At 57.6% G+C, this 26,197-nt stretch overlaps 7 protein-coding genes across 7 annotated transcripts; 2 read left to right on the forward strand and 5 right to left on the reverse strand.

Moving 5' to 3' along the window:
* The first annotated feature begins 149 nt into the window (after nt 1-149).
* On the forward strand, nt 150-2,009 carry B0I36DRAFT_74036 (uncharacterized protein). The gene has a single exon (XM_046163308.1). The coding sequence runs from the start codon at nt 221-223 to the stop codon at nt 1,832-1,834; it is 1,614 nt and encodes a 537-aa protein (XP_046017134.1). The 5' UTR covers nt 150-220; the 3' UTR covers nt 1,835-2,009.
* Nucleotides 2,010-2,357: 348 nt separating this feature from the next.
* B0I36DRAFT_237287 (cardiolipin synthase-like protein) lies at nt 2,358-2,955 on the reverse strand (the record flags this gene model as incomplete). Its single annotated transcript, XM_046149527.1, has 2 exons — nt 2,358-2,608; nt 2,676-2,955. Coding segments are annotated over 2 exons (531 nt in total), but the record flags the coding sequence as incomplete, so codon positions are not given.
* A 4,634-nt stretch (nt 2,956-7,589) lies between these two features.
* Nucleotides 7,590-8,288, reverse strand: B0I36DRAFT_236720 (Gti1/Pac2 family-domain-containing protein; the record flags this gene model as incomplete). The annotated part of the gene is made up of 1 exon (XM_046149484.1): nt 7,590-8,288. A coding segment is annotated over one exon (699 nt), but the record flags the coding sequence as incomplete, so codon positions are not given.
* An 8,166-nt stretch (nt 8,289-16,454) lies between these two features.
* On the reverse strand, nt 16,455-19,040 carry B0I36DRAFT_403583 (tyrosyl-DNA phosphodiesterase-domain-containing protein; the record flags this gene model as incomplete). Its single annotated transcript, XM_046161754.1, has 7 exons — nt 16,455-17,235; nt 17,301-17,449; nt 17,530-17,691; nt 17,719-17,756; nt 17,856-18,040; nt 18,102-18,126; nt 18,205-19,040. The coding sequence occupies 7 exons, from the start codon at nt 19,038-19,040 to the stop codon at nt 16,822-16,824; spliced, it is 1,809 nt and encodes a 602-aa protein (XP_046017137.1). The 3' UTR covers nt 16,455-16,821.
* Nucleotides 19,041-20,229: 1,189 nt separating this feature from the next.
* On the reverse strand, nt 20,230-21,459 carry B0I36DRAFT_359629 (uncharacterized protein; the record flags this gene model as incomplete). The annotated part of the gene is made up of 1 exon (XM_046158168.1): nt 20,230-21,459. One exon carries the CDS (start codon nt 21,457-21,459, stop codon nt 20,230-20,232), a length of 1,230 nt encoding a protein of 409 aa, XP_046017138.1.
* A 1,013-nt stretch (nt 21,460-22,472) lies between these two features.
* On the forward strand, nt 22,473-23,627 carry B0I36DRAFT_315323 (ring-box 1). Its single transcript, XM_046152868.1, has 3 exons — nt 22,473-23,041; nt 23,117-23,266; nt 23,334-23,627. Exons 1-3 carry the CDS (start codon nt 22,925-22,927, stop codon nt 23,430-23,432), a joined length of 366 nt encoding a protein of 121 aa, XP_046017139.1. The 5' UTR covers nt 22,473-22,924; the 3' UTR covers nt 23,433-23,627.
* B0I36DRAFT_315326 (microsomal signal peptidase 12kDa subunit) lies at nt 23,628-24,682 on the reverse strand. The gene is made up of 3 exons (XM_046152869.1): nt 24,181-24,682; nt 24,007-24,066; nt 23,628-23,906 (listed from the first exon to the last, which is right to left on the reverse strand). The coding sequence occupies exons 1-3, from the start codon at nt 24,229-24,231 to the stop codon at nt 23,691-23,693; spliced, it is 327 nt and encodes a 108-aa protein (XP_046017140.1). The 5' UTR covers nt 24,232-24,682; the 3' UTR covers nt 23,628-23,690.
* Between the last annotated feature and the right edge of the window lie 1,515 nt (nt 24,683-26,197).

The following is a 26,197-nucleotide window of genomic DNA, read 5'->3' on the forward strand; positions in this document are numbered from 1 at the left end:
TCCTGGGATGAACTAGATCAAAACTGCGTGATCAAAAATCAGGCAACAACGACGCCTGCCTGGTGCTTGGAGAGGGGTGTGTGCATCCACTTCTTTTCCCGTTCAATATCAATTGTGCTTGTCAGCCCGGTGCGGCGGCGGCGGCGGCGGTGTTTTCCCAGCGAGTTTTGTCAGCCAAAGAAAGACATTGGCTTGAATCAACAAAGAAAAGAAAGAAGACATGGCGGCGACATCCAAACTCGAGACGCTGCCCCGAGAACTATTCGACACGGTATACCGCTCCGTCACACGGCACGCCGACCGCCTGGCGCTCAGCAGCGCGAGCACATCGCTCCGCCGCCGCCTGGCGCCGCAGCTCTTCCGGGCGGTCAAGCTCGGTAGCGATCCAGATGCACAGTGGCGAGGGCTCGGGGTATTGCTCGCCGCGGGCACGCCCACGGCCCAGTTCATCAGACACTCGGTCGAGGTCGTCTACTTTGCCGGCTCGGCGGATGGGCTGGTCCTGAAGAAGGACTGGAAGCCGAGCGTGCCTGTCCTGCCCGAGCCCTGTTGGCAGGTCCTGGCTGGGGAGGTGTTCCTGCGGGCGACGACGGTGCACGTCAAGTTTGACTTTGGAGGGTTCGAGGAGCGGACATACAGGGATGGTGATGACGAGTCGGGAGGAGGAGGAGGAGGAGGAGGTGCGGTGGGCACCGAGCCGTGGGAGCACGATTCCGAGTTCTGGGGCAGCGGCAGCAACGACGTCGGCTCCATCTATGTCTACGAGAAGCCAGAGACCAGCGAGCAGGTCGTCCGCGCTAAGGAGGAGAGATACCCCTGGCGCAGCCTGATGAGGGACGTCTGGTCCGCGCTCGCGGAAAACACGGCCGTCAAGAAGCTGGTGGTCGAGGACGCCGTGCCGAAACCAACCTCGACATTCTACTCGCCCGCGTGGGTGTCGTTCCTGGGCGGCCTGCAGGAGCTCGAGGTGAGCATGATGACGGGGGACAACGGCGCTGGGTGGGAGGCCAACACTCTCGACGGCTACCTCTACTTTGAGTGTGTGCAGCTGCGCGACTTGTTCTTTAGGCATTGCACCAACCTCGCGCGGCTGCGGCTCGTGGCCGGCCCGCGGTCATCCTTTGGCGGCGGCGGCGAAATCGACGCGAGCGGTGATCCGCAGTTCGGCTGGTGCGAAGGACCCCTGCCGCTGGATGAGGCGGATCTGCCAAACTTGGAGCGGCTCGAGCTCAAGAACATGTTCATAAGTAAGAAGCTGGCGGAATTCATTGTCGGCAAAGGTCGGCGTCGGGAAAATGAAGAGGGCATGCCACGAGAGCAAGTTGGTCGCCTCCGCAGTGTCCTTCTGTTGAACTGCCATGTAAACACGGGGGAGGCCAACATGGCGAGCTGGGAGGAGTTTTTCGAGATGCTGGTGGGAACAAGTGCCCGCGATGCTGGCGACGGCCATGCGAGCCGCAGCGAATCCTGGCCCAAGCACCATCAACGTCGCCACAACCTCGACGAGCTCGACATATCGTACCGCTACGGCAGCGAGACAATACCCCTGGTTCACCGCCACGAAGATGCTCCCGTGTGCTTCATCCACGACCGACACGGCCAGGTCAACCCCAGTGAGGTGCCAGTCTTGCAGCTCTTGGCCATGCGGGACCCGAACCGCCGGGCCTTCTCGTATGCCTCCCCCAGCGGCAAGTATGGGGACGTGTGGATGGATACAGGTGAAGTCGTGGAGAGGTTCGCCGCGCGGGGCGACGAGGCGGCCTACTTCAGGCTGATGCAGACCGTGCAAGACAACAAGCGTGCTGTATTGGCAAGCTGCTCTGTAAACTCATAGCGCCTAGTACGTATATTCGTCACTCGCGAGCATTTCTTTTTTGTGAAGGAGATATCCGTGACGAAATCAATTTTAGTGTACATGCAGCACGAAGGCACACGGCTGTGGCCGCTGCCAAATCGGTCTTCATCTAGGAGTTTCATGGCGAACTCTCCCTGGCACATCTGAATACTTTTCAATTAGACTATCACGTGGCTGCCCTGCTTACGAGCAAGCGTTTTCCTTAACCCTGTAAATGCTCAAGATTCGGTTGTGTTACATGTCCTCCTTCCCTTCCGCCTCACAACGGGATGCTCGATGCAGGCCAGCTGAGCAACAACTTGTTGCAACAGCGTTGCAGGCTGAATCCGCTACTCGCTCTTCTTATTATCATTCAGAATGCGGACCGCGTCTTTGCTGAAAACATAGCTCAGTCCACTCCATATCGTCGTCGTGGCGACCGTGTACCTGACAGGATCGTAGAATGGTAAGTAAGGAATGCGTTTGTGACGAGAGCCAAGTGCTCATTCCCGAGCGCCCAAACTTACTGCAACGCCGTCATGGCCAGAGTTACATCCGTGCCGACAAAAGGTGTCACCATTGTGGCCCCCATCAGGCCGAGCTGGAGGAACGTGTTGTACTTGCTGATCGTCGTAGGCCGGACCTCGGCCGACGGTAGCGAGAAGTCCCAGTAACGCATAAAAGTCTTGGGCGGCGGAAGGGATATGTAGCGGTAGTAGATGGCAGAAATGGCAAGGCCGACGTCTCGGCCCAGAATGATGGTGGCAAGCCACACTTTGTGTGCCACAGTCAGTGATTGCACCGAGGTATTCGCGATCCAAAAGACGATCCAGAAACATACCAGGTAGTGAGCCCTGCACGGCAAGAGAGACGGTTAGGATGGTCATGAGCAGCTTATCGGCCATTGGATCAACGACGCTGCCGACCACGGTCTGCAGCTTCCAGCGCCGGGCGATCCAGCCATCGAGCAGATCTGAGATGCCGGCATACGCGAACATGCCCAGGGCCCAGGCATGCGCATCGTGGACAATGGCATAGCCAATGGCAGGGGCGATGATGAAGCGGGAGAACGTCAATATGTTTGGAATCGTGTAGATGTTCTCATGCTTTGTCAAGGAGGGTAATGATTTTGACAAGCCGCTGGGGGGTGCAGGTTGTTCCTTGCTGTCTAATTGTCAGCACCGTATCCGGACCACGTATGAGCATATTTTTGATGCTCATGTCACGAGTTCGCTTGCTCAGCTCACCTTTTTTCTGTGTCTCTGCTGTCTTGTGATGACCTTGCAGTGGACACAAAAGTTGAACGAGGCTTGGGCAACTCGTGCCGACTCCATATCCTCACCAGGCCGGGTCGTTTTCCAAGTAAAAAACCCTCGCCTGGCTGCGCATTGCTTGCTAGCGGCCGTGTCTGTGACTTCCACGTGGTAGTCAGGACCGACAGACGCCGGGTCGAAGCGCCGCCATGCGTGGCGATGCTGGGCAGCACCCGGCCCAAAGGCAATATTCTGAGTAGTAGGCCTGAGCTGGCAGACCGGCAGCGTGCTGGTGCGAGCATGGCGCTGCTCGGTCGTCGATGGGCTGGACTGCGTTGGCTGGTGCGGTGACGTCTCGACGTCGCAGCTTACTTGTTTGGCGAGGGCTCCCAATGTCGAGGAGTCGGGGCTCAGGAAGCCCGGTGTGGGACGACGGGCCGAAACGGCCTGCTGGGTTCCGGTCCGGTGGTTGCTGAGGGCCGCGGTGCGTGCGTGCGTGCACTCGGACTCGGCGCCGCTCAAGGCCCGTGACGGAGCGGATGGTGACACTGGATGGCAGTGGCGGGGGGCTAGCTGTACAGAGGGGTGGCGGTAGGGAACTCTGAGCAGCGTGATGTGCCTCAATGGCTGGATCTGGGCATCGGACAATACGGAGTGCTTCCTTGCCTCGATATCGACGGCGCCCGCGGATCGAGCGTGCGAGATTGAGAGGGCAATCTGATCTCGCAGGATATCGTCATCCATGGCTCCAGCATGCCGCCCACAGTGCGCAGCGGGGGTGGCCTCGGTGGTGGCTTGCACAGTGCCCATTTAGCACCGGCCATCGCGCGGCAGGCTCCACCCCCTGGCAGTGCAGTGGGAGGCAGGCCCATCTGGCTTGCACTAGCCAAATCCGTACAGCTCCAGGGTGGGGCCCGCCAGCGGGCAACGACGACGACATGCCATTCTCTCATCGCAGCTCGTCCTCTTTGCCAAAACACCATCATCTCGATTCATCCTGCCGCAACCAGCAGTCACATGTTGTCCCGCCCTGCCGCCCTCGCCAACCCCGCAGGTGGCAGCAGAGGGCGCTCCTCCTGTCGCCTCGTAAGCCACGCCCGCACGCCTCAATCGCCAGCCCGCCGCCTCCACTGAAACCACCACCACCACTTCCATCATCATCACCACCACCACCACCACTACCACCAATCTCCCCAGTCGCAGATGCAAGGCACCCCCGGGGGCTGTCGACCCGTCAAGTCTCGGCCGGTCTCCTGCGCCATCACAAGGTTCCGCTCCGACCAAACACCGTAGCGGCCCTGCTTACAGGGTATTTCGACCGCGCCCTATGCTGCTGGTGCCCTGCCTCTTGGGAAACTCTAAATCGCGCCCCGCCCCTTGGCTCCTCTCCTCTACAGTACTGTGGTGCCCAAGTGTCAGATCAGGCCAGCTCTCTTCGCCGTAGCCCCAGTGAGGGCAGTGGCGGCTGGCCCAAGCTCCCCCGCCGGCATCCCAACCTCGAATCCCGCGCGCAGCTACCGTGGCGTGCCCAGGCTAGCTTGCTCTCAGGACCGAGCTTGCCTCGGGTACGGTCCCTGCTATGTTGCAGATGCTGCAGGGCACGCCAACTAGCTTCCGGCACCTCGTCCTCTGAAGCTTCGCCCTACCAGGGTCTGCCCTGCGACAGTGAGCACCCCTCCCTCTTATACGGCCAATTCTCAACAAGTCGCATGACGGGCCTGTCTGTGCGATCCCAGACAGCTTGGCTGCATCGCCTCTCGATGCAGTCTAACGGCCCTTGGGGAGTCTAAGCGCTCCGTCTGCGTTGCTGGGGAACGTGCGTAGTCCTCGCAGACAAAAGTGGCGTGAGGGCACATCGGCGCCAGCCAGGACAAGTCACCGACCACGACGAAACATGTGACCTACCACAGGGTGACCTGCCATACCAGGTCTGCAAGACGTGATGTGCCAAGTACAGTACATGGCGGCACTCTATCATGTGGACGTGGAGATCCGCGCCTCCGCTTCACTTCGGGGAAGACGAGCCGACTGCACGACCAACTAGCCTCCCTAGCGCAGGGAGAGTAACGTCCCAGGACCGTCGCCTCCAGCAGGCACTGATACCGGCATCCACTGCGGGCGCCGACGATTGGCTCCATGCCCTGATGCTCGTCCTGCTCGAGCTCTCGAGCTAAGGCCCGCGGAAGTAATTGCTTGCGTGTTGCCTGCGCGACTTTGGTGCAAGACTCGACCTCGACCTAGACACCTACCTACGCAGACCCTCGCCTAGTGGCTGCGCTCCACCCATCAGGAACCCTTCAACCCCCCGCTCGCCCATCTCTAACTATTAGTAGTAAACCGCACACCGGGAGAGTTAGGGACAGACTTAGGCGGCAAGCGGGCCCCTCTGGCCCTGCTTGTTTCCCCACATGCAAGCCTCTTTCCCCCCTCCTCGTCGAGCCTCCAGATAGAGAGAGGGTCTTGATTGGGGAGCTTGCCCCAGCCATGGCGACATGGCGTTTGTTGATGTTGTTGCGTCGTTGCTGACGCTTTTGACGGCTTACCACTGCACCGGGTACTTGTTGGTGCTGCTCCTGCTGCCGCCGCCACCACCACCACCACCGCCGCATTTGTTTTGGGCCCCTTTTGAGAGGGCACTGGTGGACCAGGAAACGACGTCGGGAATCATGATCCTAGTCTGCCTTGACCAAGAGCCAGGGCCCCTCTCACGCTTGTGTCTGCGTTGTGTGTCCGTGGAAGCAATTTTCCATAACCCACGTTTTTTGCGTGTCTCATGAAGAAGGGGGGGGGGGTGGCGGCCTCAGCAAGCAGGGACTTGGAAACCACGTACGCACGCACGCACACACACACACACACATGCATGGACTCGCGTTACGCAGTACGCACACCCGTGCTGTCCGGCCGGTAGTTGGTAGCATGCGGCATGCCACACCATCATCCATCCATCCATGCATGTCCTTGCTTGCGCTCTCTGCCTGCCTGCCGCCATCCCTGCTTTCCAGTCTGCCTGTCGAAGAAGCCCTGCCTGGGCATGCCTGCCTGCCTGGCCTCGGAACACTACTACCTTAGACGCAACCCTGGCCCCCGTTCCCTCGCCCTTCTTTTTTTGCTTGGGTGTGGTCAAAACCGCTAATTACTACATCGTCAAGTTTGAACCTGCGATCCGTGCTCCACACTAAGCTTTTCTGCTGCCCTTTTTCGCACAGGGCGGGGGCCTTGGTTTTCTTCTTCATGTTCATCTCTCTCTCTCTCTCTCTCTCTCTCTGTAAACATCTTTAAACGTGCGTTGCAATGGATGCGGTAGCCATTGCGTTCAGTGGCAGGGGCCCCCCCGTGGCCCCCTTCAAAGGGCAAAAACCCCTGGATGTCGTCAGTAATCATCATTGCGTAGTCAGCCATGTGCCTATCACGGGGGTCGACCCAGCATCTCTCCCTCTCCCGTTGCATCCGAGTGTCACGATTTGTTGCGCGAAAGAGAGAGAGAGAGCGAGGGAGAGGGAGAAAAGCGAAACACGAGTAGCGAGCGCCGAGAGCACATCCTTGCCAGTGACAATCATGTTGAATTATACATTTGTGTTGACCTATCATGCATGTACAGGCCATACAAGAATCAAAATGCCTTGTCCACTTGAGGCCGCGAGGCCCGAGACGAGGTGGCATATGTTCCACCACCGCGAGAAAATAAAGCAGGTGTATCCTAACGCGTATCGATTGATGGAGAAATCACTGTCGTTGTCCCATGTGGTCCTTCTTCCCTTTTTTGTTGTTTGGTACAGACTCGGGCCAATGTCAATATATGAACGCCGGGGGGGTATAGACCAGCCTAGACTCTTTTTCGCCAACGCCGTGGATCCTTAAACCAATACACCAACACTGTTAGGCTAGAATTTATGGTCGCCCTCGGATATCGTGCCGGCCCACAAGCCAAGATCACTATCCATGGCGCCATTAGCGGTGCTTTGGGTGGGATCGTAACCCAAGCCCACACCAGGTGGGCCGTGACTCTCGAGCATCGCCGCAAAACCACCCAGCCCGTCATTCCCCACAGGGGCTGTTGAATGCCTCCTTGACATGGACTGGTTGTAGCTGTGCTGGTGGACAGGATGCGACTGCTCTTGGGGCGGTGGCGGCTGCTGCTGCTGCTGATGGTGAGGAGGTGGCGGGTGTGGCGAGGGCTGCTGATGCTGATGCGGGTGCTGGTGCTGGTGCTGAGATGAAGGTGGCTGGTGATGTTGGCCGCTTTGCGGATAGCCATAGTTCATGGTTTGTGCGCCCGGGGGCTGGTAAACACCCGGCGAGATCGGGACAGAAGGGGTGCCGGCCATTGTGTAATTTGCGTTCAGACTGTGCTGCTGAGGCATACTACTCCACGAGCCGTACGGCTGAATCGAGGGGACTGACATTGACCTGTGGTTGATGCCATTCATTGATACATATTCGGGCATGTAGGGGTTGTACGCAGCGAGATATGCCATCTGGCCGTGATCCACGACAAGCTCGTGGTCGTCCACTGGCGCCCTGAAGTTGCCCGACGAGATCAGGCTGGACCGAGGTGTCAGATTCTTGAAGTCGGGGGTTGCCGACGGCGTGGCAAGGCGGCCGCTGATGACATCGTCGATGTTGTAATATGATACCAGGTGGTGCTGCACGCCACGATATGAGACGCTGATGGTCTTCTTGATGAGCCCGTCAGATTTGAACTGGTAAGAGTCAACAAGGGACCCCACAAGTGCCCGCTCAGAGTCTCTGCCCGTGCCTCCGTTCTCGAATGACGACAGGGATGAATTTGACGGCAGGCTGGTGCCGTAGCTGCTGAGGGAGTTTGAGCGCGATGCAGCAGGGTTGGCGATGGGTTTGGTGACGCCGCCTTCAACCTTGGGCTTCTTCATTGCACGCTTCTTCTCGCCAGGCTGGAAAGGCTTGTCGAGCTCGCGATACAGCAGGAAGTTTCCGAGGATCCGACTTGGGCTCCAGGGGACGCCGTCGGTCCAGCGTTTGATTCCAGACGAGTGCTCCTCATAGATGAAGACATGGCCGCTCCGGATGAGAGCCGACCTTTCTCGGTCGTGGGGGCGCCGAGGTACGTGGGAGAGCCGGCCGCAGAGGCAGGCTTCGAAGAGGACGAGAGCATCCATTGTTGTGGCAATGTAGCCCCTGAACGTTGGGTTCAGCGGCGATCCTGACGGCTGGCGTTCCGCCATGATGGGCAGTGTGGTGTGGAGGTGGGTGGAGGGATGCTTTGTGATTTCAGTTTTCTCTCCCCCAGTATAAGACAAAGTGTTTTGTTAGTATCAAAGTTAAGGGTCGGAGTATGAAGGTTCCCTTTAGCGACACCCGGAGATTTAGATATTATGGTAGATTTTGGGCGGCCCGATTTCGTGACAGGAAGCAGGACGGATTATGGCGATGATGATGGGAAAGCGGCTTTTGTGCGCCTCTACGGGGTAACAAGCTGATGCGTTGGGGGGTTTTGGTGTAGAGGAGGACCGATGCGGAGGATAAGAGGATGAAAACGAGCAGGCGTCGAGTGCTGCCCAGCAGCAAGACGTTAATAGGCAAGAGCCACCACCAACAGGCGATAAGATGGGCAAAGACGTCTTTCGGTCCGTGAGACACACGAAGCTGAGCGGGGAGGGGTGAAGGGATTAAAGACGGCGGCTCTTGCTTGTGAAAGCAGTCGCGGCCAAGGCAGGCTGAGTGAGGGTCTGCAAGTGCCCGCCACGGAGCCGCTGTTGGTGCGAGCAAGAGAGCTAGAGGCAGTCGTTACCAGGACTAGCCGTGGTCGATGGAGCACGCACGGGGAGGGGCCCTGTTGGCTTCTGCGAGGCAGGCTGGGGTCGGCCAGGTATGCCCAAGAGCTGCTGGTACGAGGAGACGGCCGTGGGGTGGAGCAGCAAGGTAAGCAGAGGAGGTGTGTAGCTCTTACACGAACGGGCTGGAGCCGCAGCCAGTAGGAGGCTTTTGAAACCACGTCCGTCCTAGGGCTAGCACGTCGGCGGGGGTTCCGGGCGGAGCACGGCAACACTTGGGATGGCCCCAGGGTGAGCGAGGGGGCACGAGCGAGAGCGGGAGAGGGTGTCGAGGTCCTAGTGACAAGTGCCTGTGCTGGCGGGAAGCAGGCGGGCAGGCGTAGAGGTGACGGAGGATGGGTAGGAGGGGGGTGGAGTAGCAACGAGCCGGCGCGGCTCTGCTTGCGGAACGCGAGGGTAGGGGCGAGACAGGAGGATAGAGAAACACAGGGCAGGTGCCAGTCGGTGGAGAGGCCCAAGTGTCGTGCTTGCGGCCCTCGGCGCAAACTCTATCTGACTGCGGACAGACTTTGGGGAGGTCAAGACCGTCCGGATGTTTCCTGGCGGGCCCTGGGGTGACAGGATGGCAGTGGAGATCTGCGTTACCGCGGGTGACTTGTAGGTACACACGCGCAGAAACCGTGGCCCTGGGGGTGCCGGATCGTCCCTGGACAGCGATGATCGAAACGGACCTGGGCTCCTTCTTTGCCTGGCTGCAGAAAGCGAGACAGTCAGCTATCGTCCTCGTTGGTTCGAAAGGCGCACGCAAATACCACCACACTGCTAGCGAGTGGACTCGGCCAGGCCATGCAGTACGTACAAGAGGGGAAGATCGCTGGTCGGGCGTGACAACTAGAGAGCTGAAGGCCCAGTCTTCTCTAGACCCTACTCAGCAGAGCGGAAAACAGGCAGCCCAGCAGCTTGCCCTGCCACTGGCACCGATCGGGTTGGTGTTGGTGTGAAGAGGAGGCGGAGGTGCGATTGAGTTTGTGGCGGCAGCATCAGTTGCGCTTGCACTATCTTGCCTCTTGCAGCCAAGAGAACCTGGGCGACGGTAGTCGGCGCTGCCACAAGGGTCCAGACAGACAACTAGGGGCTGGCCGATACAAGGCCAGAGAGACTCGACGAGCCGGCCAGAGAGAGAGAGAGAGTAAGAGAGAGGGCTTGAGACCGGAGTAACAACGCCCAGCAGCCAAGTGGCCGTGCGGAGCGCGTGGGACAAGTCGAAACCTTCTCTTATGGAGACGCAGATGCCCAGTCCAGCGTCGTGTCTGGCTCGCAGTCCGGCTTCTGCCAAGTGGCGGCACGGCGGCAGTCGAGCAGCAAGCAGCCCGTTGGCGTCCGCCTGCTAGACGTCCGCGGAATATGCAGTCTTGTGCTCTGTGCTGGAGCGCCCACAGCCAGCCACAGTCTTTTGGCTAGTCCCGGTGTTAGTGGGAGGTGTGCAAAAGAGGCCCTGAGATGCTCCAGGTCCAGGTGCCAAGGCCCAACCGTGACGGCAAGATCAACGACAACCACGACAGGACAAGAACCATGTGCCGGCCTGTCGTCTGTCGTGTCGTGGTCAGTCAAGCGAGGCACTAGCCCTGCGTCCAGACAGCCGGCGGAGAAGCCCAAAGCGAGCACAACTCGGCAACGAGGCCCTCAGGTCGGAATTTGGGGCTCAAGGTTGCGGTCCGTAAACTCTGCAGAAGCTTGTCCCACGGTTTGTGCTGGACGGCTGACCCGGGTCAGGTCGTCCACCCGTGCGACAATCATTTGCCAGCCGCTAGGCAAATGATATGGGAGGAGACATGGAGCAAGAGCGGGAAAGAAAAACAGCATGGCTCAACTTACTGTGACTGCGGGTGCTTGCGTGTTGCTTGCGATGCCACTGGACCTTCTTTCCCAAACAAGCCGAAGATCTGGTCGTCTGACAAGCGCTTCGCGTCGGAGTTATGGGCAAGTGCGAGTTGGCGTGGAGATCGACCAAGCTTAGCTCGGCAGCAATGGGCTGGCCTGGCGCCCAGGTCGTTTTCTGCAAAAGCCAGAGGCGAGGGAACGGGAGTGGTGAGAAAAAAAGCGGCCGGAGACTTGAGCCAGGTCGAGCGAGGCAACCAAGCACCGCGCTACTGCGACTTGAAAGGTGGGGAGGAGGACGACGGAGTTCAGAAGAGCCGCAGCTGTTCACGATTGACTGGCATCAATGTTTGAGAGATAGTGAGAGGGGGGAAAAGTCTGCTTCCCGTGTCAAACGACAGGTCTGCGGGCCTTGACAACGTTTGAATGAAGAGAAACCTCAAACTTTCCGCATGAAGGCGGATATCCAGTGGACTTTGGCTCCCTCTGGGTGCGGGGAGGCTATGATATAGAGGACGAGTGCAAACATGGTCCCAGAAACGGACAGTGCTCATGCCGTCGGCACTAATCTTCTGGATGCGTGTCTGTTCTGCGAGGACGGCAGATGGGCAGGCAAGGGCATGGATGGATGGCCACGGGCAGGACGGGTACTGATGAGCAAAGGCCGCCCCTCCCCCCAGACACGCTCGCATCTGGGCTGTACTCGATCGTATTAGGGGCGCACCATAGGGGTCAGTGACAAGGGGTGTGGATCGCAACGCCAGCCTGCCACCTGCTTCTCACAACATGATGACTGCACTCTTTGCCGACATGAGCTAGCGTTGGGGAAGGGGGTCCTCCTCCTCTGGGACCAAACTCCCCGGCAATCCCCATGCACCGCTGTCGGCCGAGGGCGTGCAGCTAGGCCCTCCGAACTGCCAGCATGCGGGATGTGTGCCTGGACGAGCGTGCGTCGTCGTGACGAAGTGCGTGTGCACGCGCCGGTCCGTCCGGGCGGTGCTGCGTTCAACACTTCTTCTTCTTGTCGAGCAGGTCGGGTCCCCGTCGCGGCAAGGGCGAGTACGGCTCGTGCTCATCATCCTGGACGGGAGTTGGAAGACTCCGGGCAAGGTTGGTACCTTGCCGTGACAGCCCCATTGCCCCGGCTCCTGCGACCTAGCTCCTTGAAAACGGACGACTTTTTTTTTTGCAAACCTCAACGAAGCTAGCCCGCAACCGCCTCAGCCGGTTTACTGAGCCCTTCGTTGAAGGGGATCAAGGCAGACAAGGGCCCGCCAGCTAAGCTCATTGCGTCGAGCGCTAGTGCTACACGCCTTGGGTGCCCTTGTTCATCTGTCCCCCAAGCAGCTCTGGCAGGGCTGTCATTGACGATGGTGGTGGCCTCTCTCCAACAGATCCGGTGGGGAGCGACGAGCACTTGTCTTGTTGCGGACTGCGCGTTGGAAATATTGACTCGCGTATGCGGCAGCGTGCGGGCACAATGGCAGCCAGATGTCTCTGCCACGACCTCTCTCTCTCCACTCGTCTTGTTGCCATTGTGCAAATGGACGTTTTCAAACATGAAAAAAGGGCCGCAACAGGGGGGCTGCGAGATGCCGATTGGGGAATACAGTTCTGTCGATCGTTCCCGGAAAATCGTCGAGATCCCCATGACGCCTGGCCTTGGGCCGCCACGACTACCACCTCAGAGAGTCGTCGAGCCCCCAGCACACACACGCGTATCGAGGAGCAAGGGGGCTGGCCCGGCTTAGCTAAGTAAGGTGGACGGGGACGGGGCAGCGAGACGGCGAGGGGGGCCGAGTTGCTCGTTCCGGAAAGCCATCAAATCACGGCCAGGCACGCCAGAGGTGCATGCCAGGGACCCAAGACACTGGCAATGGCCGTCTGGTCGCGCAAGCAATCGCAGGGGCGCGGACAAGCTCATCAGATCTCGACTGCCGCGGGTCGACTTAGTCATAGGCGGCGAGTATGCCTGACAGCCGTACCACGTCACCAAGAGGCAAGCACATTGACCGCTTAGTCATAGGCGGCGAGTATGCCTGACAGCTGTACCACGTCACCAAGAGGCAAGCACATTGTCCGCTTAGGGCAAGAAAAACTGATCTCTCGAGCCCCCCTGGCCAGAAGGTGGATGTAGCAGCAGGTTGGTCGGTCGGTACCTGGAAGAAACGGATCCATGGGTGCGAGGATGCCCCCGGTCAGGCCAGGCCAACGGGCCTCCAGGACCAGATGTCCCCACAAAAGCCCTCGTGCCGGACCTAAACAACGCGAATGGGCCAGCGGGTTCGTAATGGGTGATGAGGGCAAGACGATGACGCGGTCGCCTTCCCCTCCCAGTGACACGGGCCGCAGTGGCCTTGTCCGCAGAACGCAGGAATCGCCTGTTTCTTCTTCAGCAACACCTGACCTGGCCCTAATTAATTACCTCGAGATTGACGCGGCTACCCCGTGCCCACAGCAGCCCCGGAGCGGTAGGGATGACCCCTGACGTTGGGCACTGCGTGCTCCAGATGGGGCGCGATAGCACCAGCGGCGACAAAGACCCTGTCGATAATCTCAGCGCGCCATCGGAGCCCGCTCCGCCCACCTCATCAATTGCCGCTCGCGGGTGTAGTGGGATGGCCTCATGAGCCCTTGGCAAAAGAGAAGGCTTCGAGGCACCAGGGTGCGGTGCGGCCGCTTCTGGGAAGGGGGTGAGCACCCAGGATGGCATGCGGGAGGGCTTTGCTTGGCACTGCAAGACATGTGACCCAGGCGTTTGTTTCTGCTGCAAGCATACGCATCGAGCATGCAGCCGGCCAAGGCCTCGTTCTGATTGGCAATCCGCGCTGGCCCAGATTCCGGGGTTGCAGGAGTGGGCTTCTGCGCACCGTTCCAGGCCAGCAGAGTATACACACGCTGCTCATGGATCATATCATCGCAACCTCTGATGACGGCGAACCTGTGTACATACATTGCCTGCTAGGGGGGGGGGGGGGGGGGGGGCGCCTGGAGCTGCTGGGCTGGGCTGGGCAAAGCGCGGCTTGCGGAGCACCTTATGGAGCTTCTGGCTGTTTTGGGCGCCCTCGGTGAGGAGGGACTTGGCAACGCTGCGAGCTGTTCCGTCCTTGCTTGTCAGAGCGGCACGCAGGCGTCGGTGCCGCATATTGCTGCTGGCCATTGACATCCGGCCATCCGCGAGTTCAATGACGCCGCCCGGAACCAGATCCTGCAGGGTGGTCGTTTCTTGTGGACGATAGATACTGTGGGCACTGGGCGGCGTGGGGAGCACGGCCACCGACCGAGGCGCGGCACGATACCCCCAAGCCTGCCTGCCTGCCCTGCGTACGTACCCTGGGGATCTGCATGGGCTTCCAGGCGCAATGGGAAGGTGTTGGCGACATGCCAACAAGAGGCTCCGGCGCGCCAGGGGTGCCGACCGTCGAGCGAATAGCCACACTTGCAGGCGACAGGACTTCCCAACAGTCGTATAGCGCCGTCATACAGTTGTCATATCATGGTGGCGGTGCATGCGCGTGCCGACTCGAATCTCCACCACCCATGGCAGCTCGGCCGAGTAGAAACGCTCTCACCAATGGTAGATGACTCCACGAGACCGGGACTTGGTTGCCAGCAATGATCGCAGAACGGCTTTGTCGTGTCCGGGCTGGCCCTGCAAATTAGATACAGCCTTGATCTTCCGCACCATGACCCCTGCAGGGGCCTTGATTCTCCCGTGCAAAGGTCCCGCGAAGCAATTGGGCACCAAGATCGACCAATTGCTCACACTTCCAAGCCAACCTCTCACTTGTGACCTCTCCAGGCGTTGGCGAAAGCAACATGGGGTCCTGGCCCTACCGAAGATCAATAGGGTGTAGTTTGACGTTGGCCAACCCTGCGTCTCATCAAAGCACCCCCAGTTTCACCTTGGCCATGAATGAAAGAAATACCCGACAGCAAGGCTTGTCCATCCACCTGGGGTGATATCGTGCAATTTGCCGTGTCGTTGCCATTCACTCCCTTGTATCCAGAGGAGATATCACCCGCATGGCTCTGACAGGGCCGAGCAGCTGGTAAGGCCCTGCTTTGGCGGAGTCGCCGTTCGCGCTAAGCCACACGTGCTGTTAGCACGGAATAGTCATGCCACCCTTTTGGCAAATCCACGGGATACTGTCGGCTGGTGCACGCCGAGTTGTCGGACCGGCATACGTAATCATATGACGGCAGATCCTGAGAAATGCCGCAAAACGGGACGCCGCCAGAGCGCTCAGCCCAGTGCTTGCGTAACAAGGCTCAAGACGGCAGAGCGAAAGACGGCCTTCCGTCTCAGCCGACTCCTGCGCGGAGCATGGCTCCCCCAGCAGCTCTGGCAACGTCTGTGTTGCGCATCACTTTGAGCTGGCAAGTCGATAAGCAATGAAATGCAGAGGAGGGCAATGGCCTCCTATTGGCTGGCGTCATTTTCCAGTGCTGAAGCATCTGGCGGGGGCTAGGACTGAGTTTGATTGGCTGTGTCCGGAGAGCATCCTGGACGAGGACCTGCCGGTGCAAACCTTAATCATGTGGCCCAGAAGTTCTCTTCCAAGGACTTGATCTGGGTCAACCAGCTAAGACTGGTCGGTTCCACCTCGAGCCTTGTACATACTGTAGGTGTTGGTTCTTGTGAAGGGAGCGCGCAATCCGAGGTGGTCCCACCATTTCCGAGTATTGCCAATCCATGCTCGTTGATGTTTGAATTGAGTGATATTGGACATCGTGCCTGGCCACCTTCCCTGCAGCATGTCAAAGCCGGATGCTCAGTATGGACTAGTTTGCGAACCTGAGTCGCAGGCATGATACACACAGTTTCAGAACACTCCTGGAGTTGCCAAGACGCTCACGGGCGACCGCGCGACCCTCGGTCGCCGATCAGCTCAGAGTGCACGATGCCGACCGGAATCCGCGCACGGGAGGCAATCCGAATTTTCTTTCCTTTCTCTCAAGGAGGAGGGATGCCGCACAAGTCGCGAAAAATGTGATATGGACGTCCCATGGTAGCTTGCGGTCTCAATTCACGAAATGTTAATGCTTGGGGTAGGCGCCCATGAGACTGTGTCGAAAGAGTCTGGAGACCGCGGGCTTAGATAGGTTCCCGCGCTGTAGGAGGCACTCTGCAGCATGTCGTGGACTCGGTAAGTCGCAATGTCAATAGCACGTTCTCTATAACAGAGTGTGGTGGTTCGTGGTCTCTACCAAATAAGGTTCGATGAGTGCCTCTGACTGGTTGTATCAGTATTGCAGCAAACTACGAAACTGTAGCAAGGGTCCACGAGAGTTGCGGAGAGCATGACATACCATTTCAGCCCTGTTCACAGCATAGTATAAACGAAGCAACATGTTGTTCAGGGTGCAGAAAACAATTGAAGGGATGTCGCTATCGATTGCTGTCTTTGCACGATAACGCCTCAGCCCGCACGGCCGTTCTGCCTGGGCAGAAGCCAAGGCCTCTGCACCTCACCGGTACTGGTAGACACTGGGCATGCGCCGGACCACCACCCGTCCAGGCCAGAGGCCATCGTGACTCATCACGATGCGCCGTCAGGAAATCGTAAGCGGCATAAGTAAGTGGTCAACTTCTTGTGGTTCTTCGCTCTCAACGTCTGTGGCGCCCGAGTGTTGCATCTGTCGACGGACACGTGCTCCACCGTGACTGCATGCGGCTCGAACGTAAGACACTGAGCAGCCAGTGCAAATAGTCTGGTTGGCGGGGGTGCCAATCCGCATGCTGTGGTGTATTGGTGGAGCCCCTTGGACAACTGTGGGGGCTGCAGACGACAATTTAGTACAGGACCCATCTTGCTAGCGTGCAGTTAGGTAGGATCCACCAGCCAGGAACGCGCGCTGACGGTTCGGGTGTCGCCGACGACAAGGTGCCAGAAGGTGCCGCTCAATGGGGACGAGTACCTTGCAAGGCCTGAAACATGTGTCTCGAGAACTAGTGAATGCCGTTCAAAGTGGCGATTGGACTCGGCCCAAAACGTATATGCCGTCTCCTCGTGTCGGCAGTCGCTATTGGGAGCTGATTGATTGCAGATCCGGGGATGTGGCGATATTGTGGCGGGCTGAGTATTGCTTTTTCTTGCCACGATCACGCCTCTCGGTAGTACCATGGTTTCCTGTCCTGGTCTGCTCCATAACCATCGACCGATTCTTTCATTGGCACCGGAATGATGCCCGCAAAGGCAGAGGCCAGGTCGGGCTTCTCGTATCGGGCCGTCAATGACGGCTTGGTTCCCGAGACGAGAACGCCACACTCCCAATTTCTGCAAGTCATTTTCTTCTGGCCAGTCTTCTTATCGACGGTGAGACGGCCCCAGGCACTTTCGGAGATATTGGCACTTCCTACATATGCCCAAGCAGGAGTCGAATCCCCAGCACGGACGAGCATCACTTTGCTATGCATCAGAAGTCCCGGCCGGACACTCTTGCACTCGCGGATCATGCCTCGGGGAAACGTTGGTGCCTCCCACCAATCGCGTTGAACGCATATCGTACCGGCGGACTATATGGACTGTTAGCTTGTGCTATTGGTGAAGTGTCAACGGATCGGCACCCGTGGCTGCTGACCTGCGTCCCACCCCGGCTGCTTGCAACGGTGTCGTAAGAAGGGAAGTAAATGCGGAACCTCGTCTTGATGTCGCTGCTGGCTGCTGGCGCGGCCAGTCTTCTGGCAGCAATTGCGGCTCTTTCCTTGTGTCTCCGCATGCCGCTGTCCCCTATCACCCGATTATGTGTCAGCGCCATAATTTCCCGCTGCTTTTCTTGCGCCATTCATTGACACCAGAGAAGACAATACCTTGAGCTGCGTAATATATGGCTCTCAAGAAGTCTTCTTTGAGGGCGCCCAGTGAGGATGCTGCGTAGTCGATTTCTATATCGGTGGTCGTGCCTAGGGAGAGATTGGAGACAGCAGTCCCAAGTCCACAGCATCCTGAAGTCACATCAGCCATAGGTTTGACTTTCGCAAAGAGTCAGAGACTTATACCGGTTTTTGACCATCTGTCATCGTTGACCGGCTGGCCTCTGTATTGCCATAGGCATACAATTAGATCGTACGCTCCGTCGATAACATGATTATGCTAAGGATGTCACTGGCTGAGTCAGGGGAGAGGATGTTCCTACATGGAGTGCACGAAAGCGTAACGCCCGGTTTCTGAGAAGTCGTAGTTTTTGAGGCTCTTGACGAGGCCCTGGTCTAGCCCCTGTGCTTCAAGGAAACAGGACAAATCGTGCCCGAATGGTGTGAGCGTATTCTCCGATCTCAGTTTGGGGTCCGTGATGTAGGGCAGGTCGATGAGAAACAAAATCTTCCAGCTCACGTTGGTCAGCTCAGAACCTCCAGGACTCAGCTTTCGCGGATGGCCTTACATTCTCCATGACTCCGGTCTCGCCCCTTTGAATTGCCATTAGCAAGACTTTTTCGTACTGTTTTCGCAGAGCCCCCGAACTTGATACACCGGTGTGAGCTTACCAGTCATACGGCATCAAATTACCGCTGGGCACGACAATCCTTAATGAGTTCGAATACTTCAGAAGCTGCAGCTTGGAGTGCATGGCTCCGTACGGCAACATCGGCGGGAAGCAGAACCGTACATTGCTGCTCGGCGCATTCGCAGCGATCTGCTGCTTCTTCAGCTCGTTGTCAGCAAAGGCGACGAGGAGCAGTTTCGTCTTGCGCACGTCGACCTTTGACAGGAGCCACTCTTCGTCCCATTGATATGAACTGAGCACAGCGAGCTGGAGCTCGTCTCTTCTCAACACCTCTTCGATCTTGATGTCGTCGCCGTTCCGCGGATATCCGTATGCCCATGTCTTCTTCACAGCACCGCGCGGGTACTGGAGGGAGCTCTTGGCTGCGGGTGGATGAAACCCTTGCGACGGTATGGCGGAACCTGACTGGCCGGCTGTGGTTTGGTGGTGGACTTTGACCTTTTGGCTCGGAGCCGGAGACGATTCAGCAGAATTGGGCACCTTGCGCTTCCCAAGCCGTGCAAGACGTTCTTCCTCCATCCTTTTGCGATCGAGACTGGCAAGGCCGCTGGGTGTCTGTACGGGGCCGATCGCAGGCTGCTTAAGCTCTGAAGACTGCGCCCCGGGAGTCTGGGTCTTGGGTGTAGTGGAAGGAAAGCGCGGGCCGCGATCGAGATCATCGTCCTCGTCATCTGAGCTTATGACTATGGAGCCAGTCGCTGTGGCGTCTTTAGAGCTTGGGAGTTCGATCGATTGTCCTGCCTCTTGCAGAGACAGCTCGATGGCGTATCGCAGCGCGGCATCATCGTCCCCATCAAAGAGATCCGCGTCATCCATCTCGAAAGAAAACTGATACGTGCGAGAAGGCAGGAAAGTTGTAGTGAAACGCGGGTGTGCTGGTTGTGAGGTTGTCAATGGTTCGGTGTAGTGGGGCAGGCAAACACGATGGGTGCACGAAATCACATGACCGTGCTTTGGTTGCCGAACTGGAACCACCATCAGGAGTGTGAATGGCAGAGAGAGAAACAGAGAGACAGAGAGAGAGAGAGAGAGAGAGAGAGAGAGAGAGAGAGAGGCAGATATTACTCGGCTGCGAATTTGAATAATAATTTCTAGACACTAGTAACGGCATTTGGGCACCATGTTGAGGATAACTTTTAATCTGGAAATATGACGACTTCGAAAGTCTTTATTGATTGTCAGCTCGAGGCTCATCCATGTACTGGGATAAGCACCCTGCTTGGGCATACTGCCACAGGTTTTTTTTTTATAAATATTTTCTGTTTAGCTCTTCTGCACCACCATTCCCAAATCATGGCCGCCTGAGACAATAGGCTGATCGCCGCCCCTATCCATGATTGAGAATCTCCTAGCAACTGCACTGGACGTCCACAATTGTAATGATGCGTTTCCAGGCTGGAAGTCAGCCGTCAAATATAGCTCACTTTCAGAGCCAGGCTGACGTTCGGCAAGCAAGACGCTCCCCATCAACTACTGACAACGTTCTTCGAGTCTCAGGTCTCGCTTGAGCCACCCAATTGTAGTCGCTGTCCGTGGACCGTAACCTCCATGTCAGGAATCAAGAATTTGCGTACATGGATATTGTGAACCTCTTGTGGTAGACACCGATCCAGAATGACGCCGTTTCCATGCAACCCAGTACCTGACGCCAAAACAGATCAAGAAGAAAACAAGAAAAAGGAAAAAGGAAAAAAGCGTCGCTGATATCCGGTAGAAACCATTGTATGAGTATTGATATTCGACTTGCCGTCATAACAAGTCATCGCAGCTGGTACGTGTTGTACCAACCGCAGCAAATAGATGAGGGGTGCAGCTTCAAACACGTAGCTCGGCTCGACTGATGAAAATGTCAGGAAGCGAAGGAGATGCCAGCTAGGACTCGACGGAGTCAGCGCGAATGGAAAAGTGTCCAATGCGATCCACCATTGACGCCAAGCTAAAACGGCAGAAATAGGAAGAGAATGACAGATCGACGTCTGCAAAAATCGCAAGCGGTGGCAGGCTCCTATGATGATGAGTCAAGCTTGAGAACCTGTCTCAAGCTTGCTTCCATCTTGGAGATTTGATCGCCATCAGAGACGGCTCCGTGTTGAGGTTTCAACTGGGAAATCCCGTTGGACTGTGCCGGGGGACTAAAACTATAAGGAGAATTCTGGTACGGCGGTTGCACCTGATGGGACGAGTACTGTTGGTAGGGCATGGGCTGCCTGTACTGGGAAAATGCCGATTGAGCACCTGGCCCATCCTGCGGCGAAGAATGGTAGTACTGCTGCTGGTGCTGGTGCTGCTGCTGCTGCGGCTGCGCGGCTGGCGGTGATTGTCCAAATGCAGGTTTCCCATGATGAAGCATTCTCAAAAGGGCCTGCGACTCATCATAGTGCGAGGCTGGATCTGCAGTGTTGTTCGCATTCGATACAGCAGGGCTAGGTCGTGCGGCCCGTATGCGTTCAGCGTAAGGGGTTGAAAAAGCAGGTCCAAGACCTCGCCCCGGAGTCCCGTCCAGCTCAATTGCCGAGATGCCCGGCCCTGCACTCTTTGGTGCGTTCGCGAAAGTCTGGGCCTGAATCTGCGACTGCCCTCTTGGTACGGTCCTCGCTGCCATCGGGGAAGCCTGTGGAGGGGAGAATGGGCCAGGGGCGAAGGTGGGAGTCGCGGCATTAGCGGACTTGGCCCTGTGCCCTTTGGCCTTCTCTGCACGTTGCGCACGGAAGAAAACCTCGAGAGGCGAGTCATTATTGCGACCCTCAGACAACTGAGCCAGGCCCTGTCCGCCCTCCGAGTCTGTTGACGGCGGAGACGGTTCTTGTTGCGGGCTGGCCCTCGCCTGCGCCAGCGGGGATGACTTTGCGAGAGGTGACTCGGCACTGGATCGAGCCAGGAAGCTTGGCATGGGCAGGGACGAAGGCGCGGGAGATGCGTGGAAGGTGGCACCGGCGAAAATGGCAGCGGGTGCTTCTATCGGAATCGCCTGGGGGTTTGAGTGCTTGTTTTGGTGCGGCGGCGAGCCGTTCTTGTTGCGGTTCTTGTTGTTCCTGGATCGTGGCTTCTGGGCAGAAGGAGCCTTGAGAGGAGTATTCGGATTGACAAACTGTTGCTCAGCACCACCGGACAGATACGCCGGGAGGTCGTTCTCAGAGACGTAGGACTTCTGGGGGGTGCTGCCATTGTTGTTGTTGCCATTGCGCCCCTGACGCCGGCGGCCGGGCGTGTTCTTTGGTCGTGGTGATTGATTCATGTTGGTGCGCTTGCGACATGAATCCGGCGAAGTAGTGTGTTGGGAAGAGCGGATGGAGACACCTGGCGCCAAACGAGTCGCTGCGGACGGAGGGAAAGCTCGAAGAAGAGCGACGGTTTTGTATTACGAGGACGTATGTGGGTTGTTTGCGGCGCTGTTGCAAAGAGAACACGTCGAGTCGCAGAGTCGTGTTTGTCGAGGTGGATGGACAGGAAGCAAGTCGAGGCTGTGCTGGATCTGGACGGACGAGGCCGAGTTTGCGGCCCAGAGTGGCGTCTAGACGTAATGCGGGGGCCACACTCGATGGCGTCCAAGCACAAGCCAGTGCTGGGTCCGCCGTCTCAAGTCACGAGCGAGACCAGGGCTGGGACTGGGACTGGATTGCCAGCCTCAATTTGCTTGTCGTCAATGGTCAATGACGTCCTTGGATGTGGATATGCTCCCAGGTGATCACTGTTTCGCCAGTCGTGCCATGGAAGCCCAAATGCTCTTTGAAGACCAGAAGGCCATGGATGACTGGTCCAGCAAGTCACATGGCAGGTGGCAGGTTGTGGCTGTGACTACTTGTTTGCCGCCCGAGGTGGGGAACGGCCGAGATGAAGTGCGCCAGGCACAAAGAACCTCGTCAATGCAAGCAGAGACATTCAAGGGAAGCATTTGATTGCGCTTCTCCAATGCTTGGGGGAAAGCATTCACCCAGACTAGTCGACAACCGAGCTGAGCTGTCAAATCAGTTGTCAATGACGCCGCGGAGCCTTGCTTGCGCGGTAACCAGTGTTTGGGAAATTGCACGGTCTTGGAATGCGAGCTTGTCTCTCGGGCAGCCTGTGGACTACGCGTAACTGAGGCACTTTGAGACTGTCCCGGCGCGCAAAGGCGGAGACGCCCAGGGCAGGTGCCCTTGGAAGCTTCAATGTTCTGAGGGTGTGCTCCGTCCAAAGAGGACAAACAGGACAGACGACCTCTAGCCAGGCAGGCAGCGGCGGTACCAAAGTACCTTGGTCTTGGTATCCATCGATCTTATCGATTACCGCCCATGATTGGCGCTCAATGAGGGGCAATCGGAGCTGACAGAGCCCTGGCGAGAGTCCACCGGCCCCCAGAGCGTGTTCCCCAAGCTCAGAGCAGGCTGCGACGACGGACGGCACGGACACGACGAACGGCCGTACGACGTCCAGAGTACCTTGACGGCACCAGGCCCATTCACACAGTCAAGGCATTCAGACACCAGACATTTGCCATTCATTCTCACCAGCTTGGCGCATCTGTCGGCCCTGCGCACGCACTTTGATTCCGATCCACTTTGCATTCCGTCATTATCGACTCGCGGCTGTGCTGTGACCACGAGTGAGCACCAACCACACCCTCATCTCCAACCCACCCGATCCACGAGGACCTCACGACCGCCACATCCGACACTTGTCGAACTAGACTCCAGCCTTGCCAACACCAGATATCGGGTAAAATGGCCGATGTAGATATGGTTGATGCACCCAGCGGTGCTGGCGCTGCCGCCAAGAAAGCCAAGGGTTCCGAGGTTGACGGCAAGGGTGATGCAAAGAAGCGTTTCGAAGTTAAGAAGGTATGTGCTACCTGCCCCGGCCTACATGATCTCGACACCTTGCCAAACGGGCTCATGCTGACACCTGAGCTTTAGTGGAATGCCGTGGCCCTCTGGGCCTGGGACATCGTCGTGGACAACTGCGCCATCTGCCGAAACCACATCATGGACTTGTGCATAGAATGCCAGGCCAACCAGGCTTCCGCGACCAGTGAAGAATGCACAGTCGCGTGGGGTATCTGCAACGTAGGCGCCACCACGGCTCTCAACGGCTCTCGATTTACCAGAAGTGCTAACCCGTCGTGTCCTGCAGCATGCATTCCACTTCCACTGCATTTCCCGTTGGCTCAAGGCTCGCCAAGTATGCCCTCTAGACAACAGAGACTGGGAGTTCCAGAAGTATGGACGGTGAAGGCCGGCACCAGAGACGTTCATCTTGGCCCACAGATACGAGGATCAGGGATTCTGCAGGACAAGAGGTGGCCAACTGACAAGCACAGAGTCTCCCTCTCTCGAAAGTCACGCCAACCTCGATCGAGCACGGGATGAAAAGGAGTTTGGTAACGATTGCACAGATGGTCTTTGTCAAAGGGCGCAGATGCTGTTACACTTAACATCCCACAATAGCGATGAATCCTTTATTCTCTCCATACTGCAGTGACAAGCCCGGTCAATGCTGGACAAACATCTTCTCGTCGATGACTATGTTCTGCTGTGACGCTGCCACGGCCGTACCACCTCCTATAGGAAGCCACTTGACCGGATGTCTGTTGAAAAAGGGCCACGGTGGCACAATGATGAGGAATGAGAGAGCCGTCCCGGCAAGACCAATCTTGAGGGCGAGGGCAATGTCTTGGAGGAAGAAGCCGACGGCAAAGGCGACGAGCTGTATCAATCAGAAATTGGCCGGTTAGCCACAAAGCTCCCTCTCGTATGGCGCCAAAAGCAGCGGCCAGCTTTCGTCCAGTAGGGATCACCACACTTACGCCGGCAGCAGAAAGAATAACTGTGGTCAGGAGTTCCGCGAGCTTCTGTCCCTCAAAATCCTGCGATATGCCGAGACACGGCAGTCATGTCAGTATCGCGGTTCGTGTTCAGGCCCGTATCGCTGCAGTGTGTTTCGCATCCGCGCGGGTATTTCGGAAAATCGGGAGACGAACAATTTGGCCATCGACCAGGTCCCTAACTTGGTCGAGAAGCTCTTCGGCCATGGTTGCGTGGTAGTATCGTGTGGTTGGTCAGGATGTCCTGGCTGCGCCGGTGTGGTGGCTAAACCGTCGTGGCCTATCAAATGCCCTGTCTTGTGTGCTTGAGGACTGGTCGTGGTGGATAGTGATGTCGGAATCGCGGGTTTCTCGGTTGGCTGTCCTTCATTAGCTGTATCATGAGCTTCATCCAGGGTCGCGTTCTTGAGACGTGGACTCAAAGGTGGTGCGGAGTGTGGAGCCACTCGAGCTGGTGGGAATGGGTCTGCTGAGGTAAGCAGCCTGGACCTGCAATGGAGATGGTGGAGCGAGAAGACTGGTAGATGACATTCGGCGGACACGCCTTGGGTGCCTCGATTGCGACGGACTTACGCGCGATGTCCAATGACAGCCTGTCCTGGCATCACTAGGCACCAATTGAGTCTAATACTACAGCGTTCTCACAGACTCTGGCGACGGGCAGCTCACAAAGTTTGCGCACGTAGGCAGGACCAACTCGAACTAAAGTCGAGGCTACTAGCCCAACGATTCCTTGCAGGGCTCCAAGCTTGGTCTGAGGAGGAAGCCTTGCCTGAACATACGCTACAGAGACTCTCCCCCAATCGGCTCCCGGCACCTTCGTGAGGGACATGATTTTGTCCCTGCATGGTTACAGGCGGTTTTGCGCAGGCACGATTGAGGTCTTCATTTGCGCCTCGTTGGCAGATTCGCAAGAATACGTCAGCCGTCCCCATAGAATTACTGGTCGGTCATCGTGGCGCATAGCGGGGGGTCTCCAGGCACATACACCAGGCAGGGCTGTTGGTGGCAGGTTGTCTCACGGCATGACCTTGGCATAGCCTGAGTAGCAAACGTGTGCATCAAGACTTCGATGAGCCATTTTCGATGCCAGGCCTGCACGCCGTTGCCATGTATGAACTATTTCCTCGCAACCTCCACCTTGCTGCAGCCCTGTTGGACAGATCAACAACGGCCGCGTCTTTGGCAAGAAAAGCGCGCAGTCATGTGCTCTGGGTGACCTCATGTACTACGTACAGATCGAGACGACGTAGTGGCTCGCCTCAAGCGTGCAGACAAAGACACACCCTGGCCCGGGTCTAACATGGTGGACGAATGGCCAATGACGCTGCTCACAATGCAGCCGTGCAACCATGTCTGGTCTGGCCCAGAGAGGTCTGGATGCCCCTGCAAGATCGGGTGCAGACTTTTTGCCCTAAGCACTGGGCTGCGGCGGCTTTCCTAGTGCCTGCCGACCTCGCTGGAACATGCCCGGGCCAGTGCCACCCAGTGGCTCCACCGCTTCGTCCCATGGATCCACGCAGAACAGACGGCCTCCACCCGCCATCGGGTCGGTCGCGCGGCTCCTTTCTTTCTCTATCCACACAAACAAACCCAGGTTTCCCACACCACGACACACACACAACTCAGCATTCTCTCTTATTCCTCACAGGGCTACATTCTTGTCAGAACGAAGCCTCGCGACAGCACACCACATGTTAGCGACAACTTCGCAATAGCTTCAGACCCGCCTCGACTCTCAGACCTCTACCTCTCCACCAACCTCCAGCCGACGACCTCCCATCTGCGAGCGTCACACGTCGATAGCATTGCTGCACCGATTCGCCTCTCAGCATCTCGAGGCAGACTCAGACACCCGCGGCACCACCGCTGACCCCTTCAACACCACCAAGTTGGCGGGCATCAACGCTTTCCGGTTCTCTTTCACTCGACCGCTCCTCGGGCCTCGCTTCGGGGTCTACAGCGGCATCAACAAGAAGCCTCCCTAACTTGACCGAAAACACATATCATTTTGACAGCCTTCAACCTTTTTCTTCGCCCAGCATCTCTGTCCCGGCGTCTGACGCTTTGTCTTGCATCATTCGCAAGTATAGACCAGCCAGCACAGGGATAGATTCCACAAGCTCCTCCTTCTGCAGTCGGCGTGCTGCTACGCCCTCTGCAACGGACGCCT

Source organism: Microdochium trichocladiopsis (genome assembly GCF_020744255.1).
Source record: "Microdochium trichocladiopsis strain MPI-CAGE-CH-0230 chromosome Unknown B0I36scaffold_2, whole genome shotgun sequence".
NCBI classification, from domain to species: domain Eukaryota; kingdom Fungi; phylum Ascomycota; class Sordariomycetes; order Xylariales; family Microdochiaceae; genus Microdochium; species Microdochium trichocladiopsis.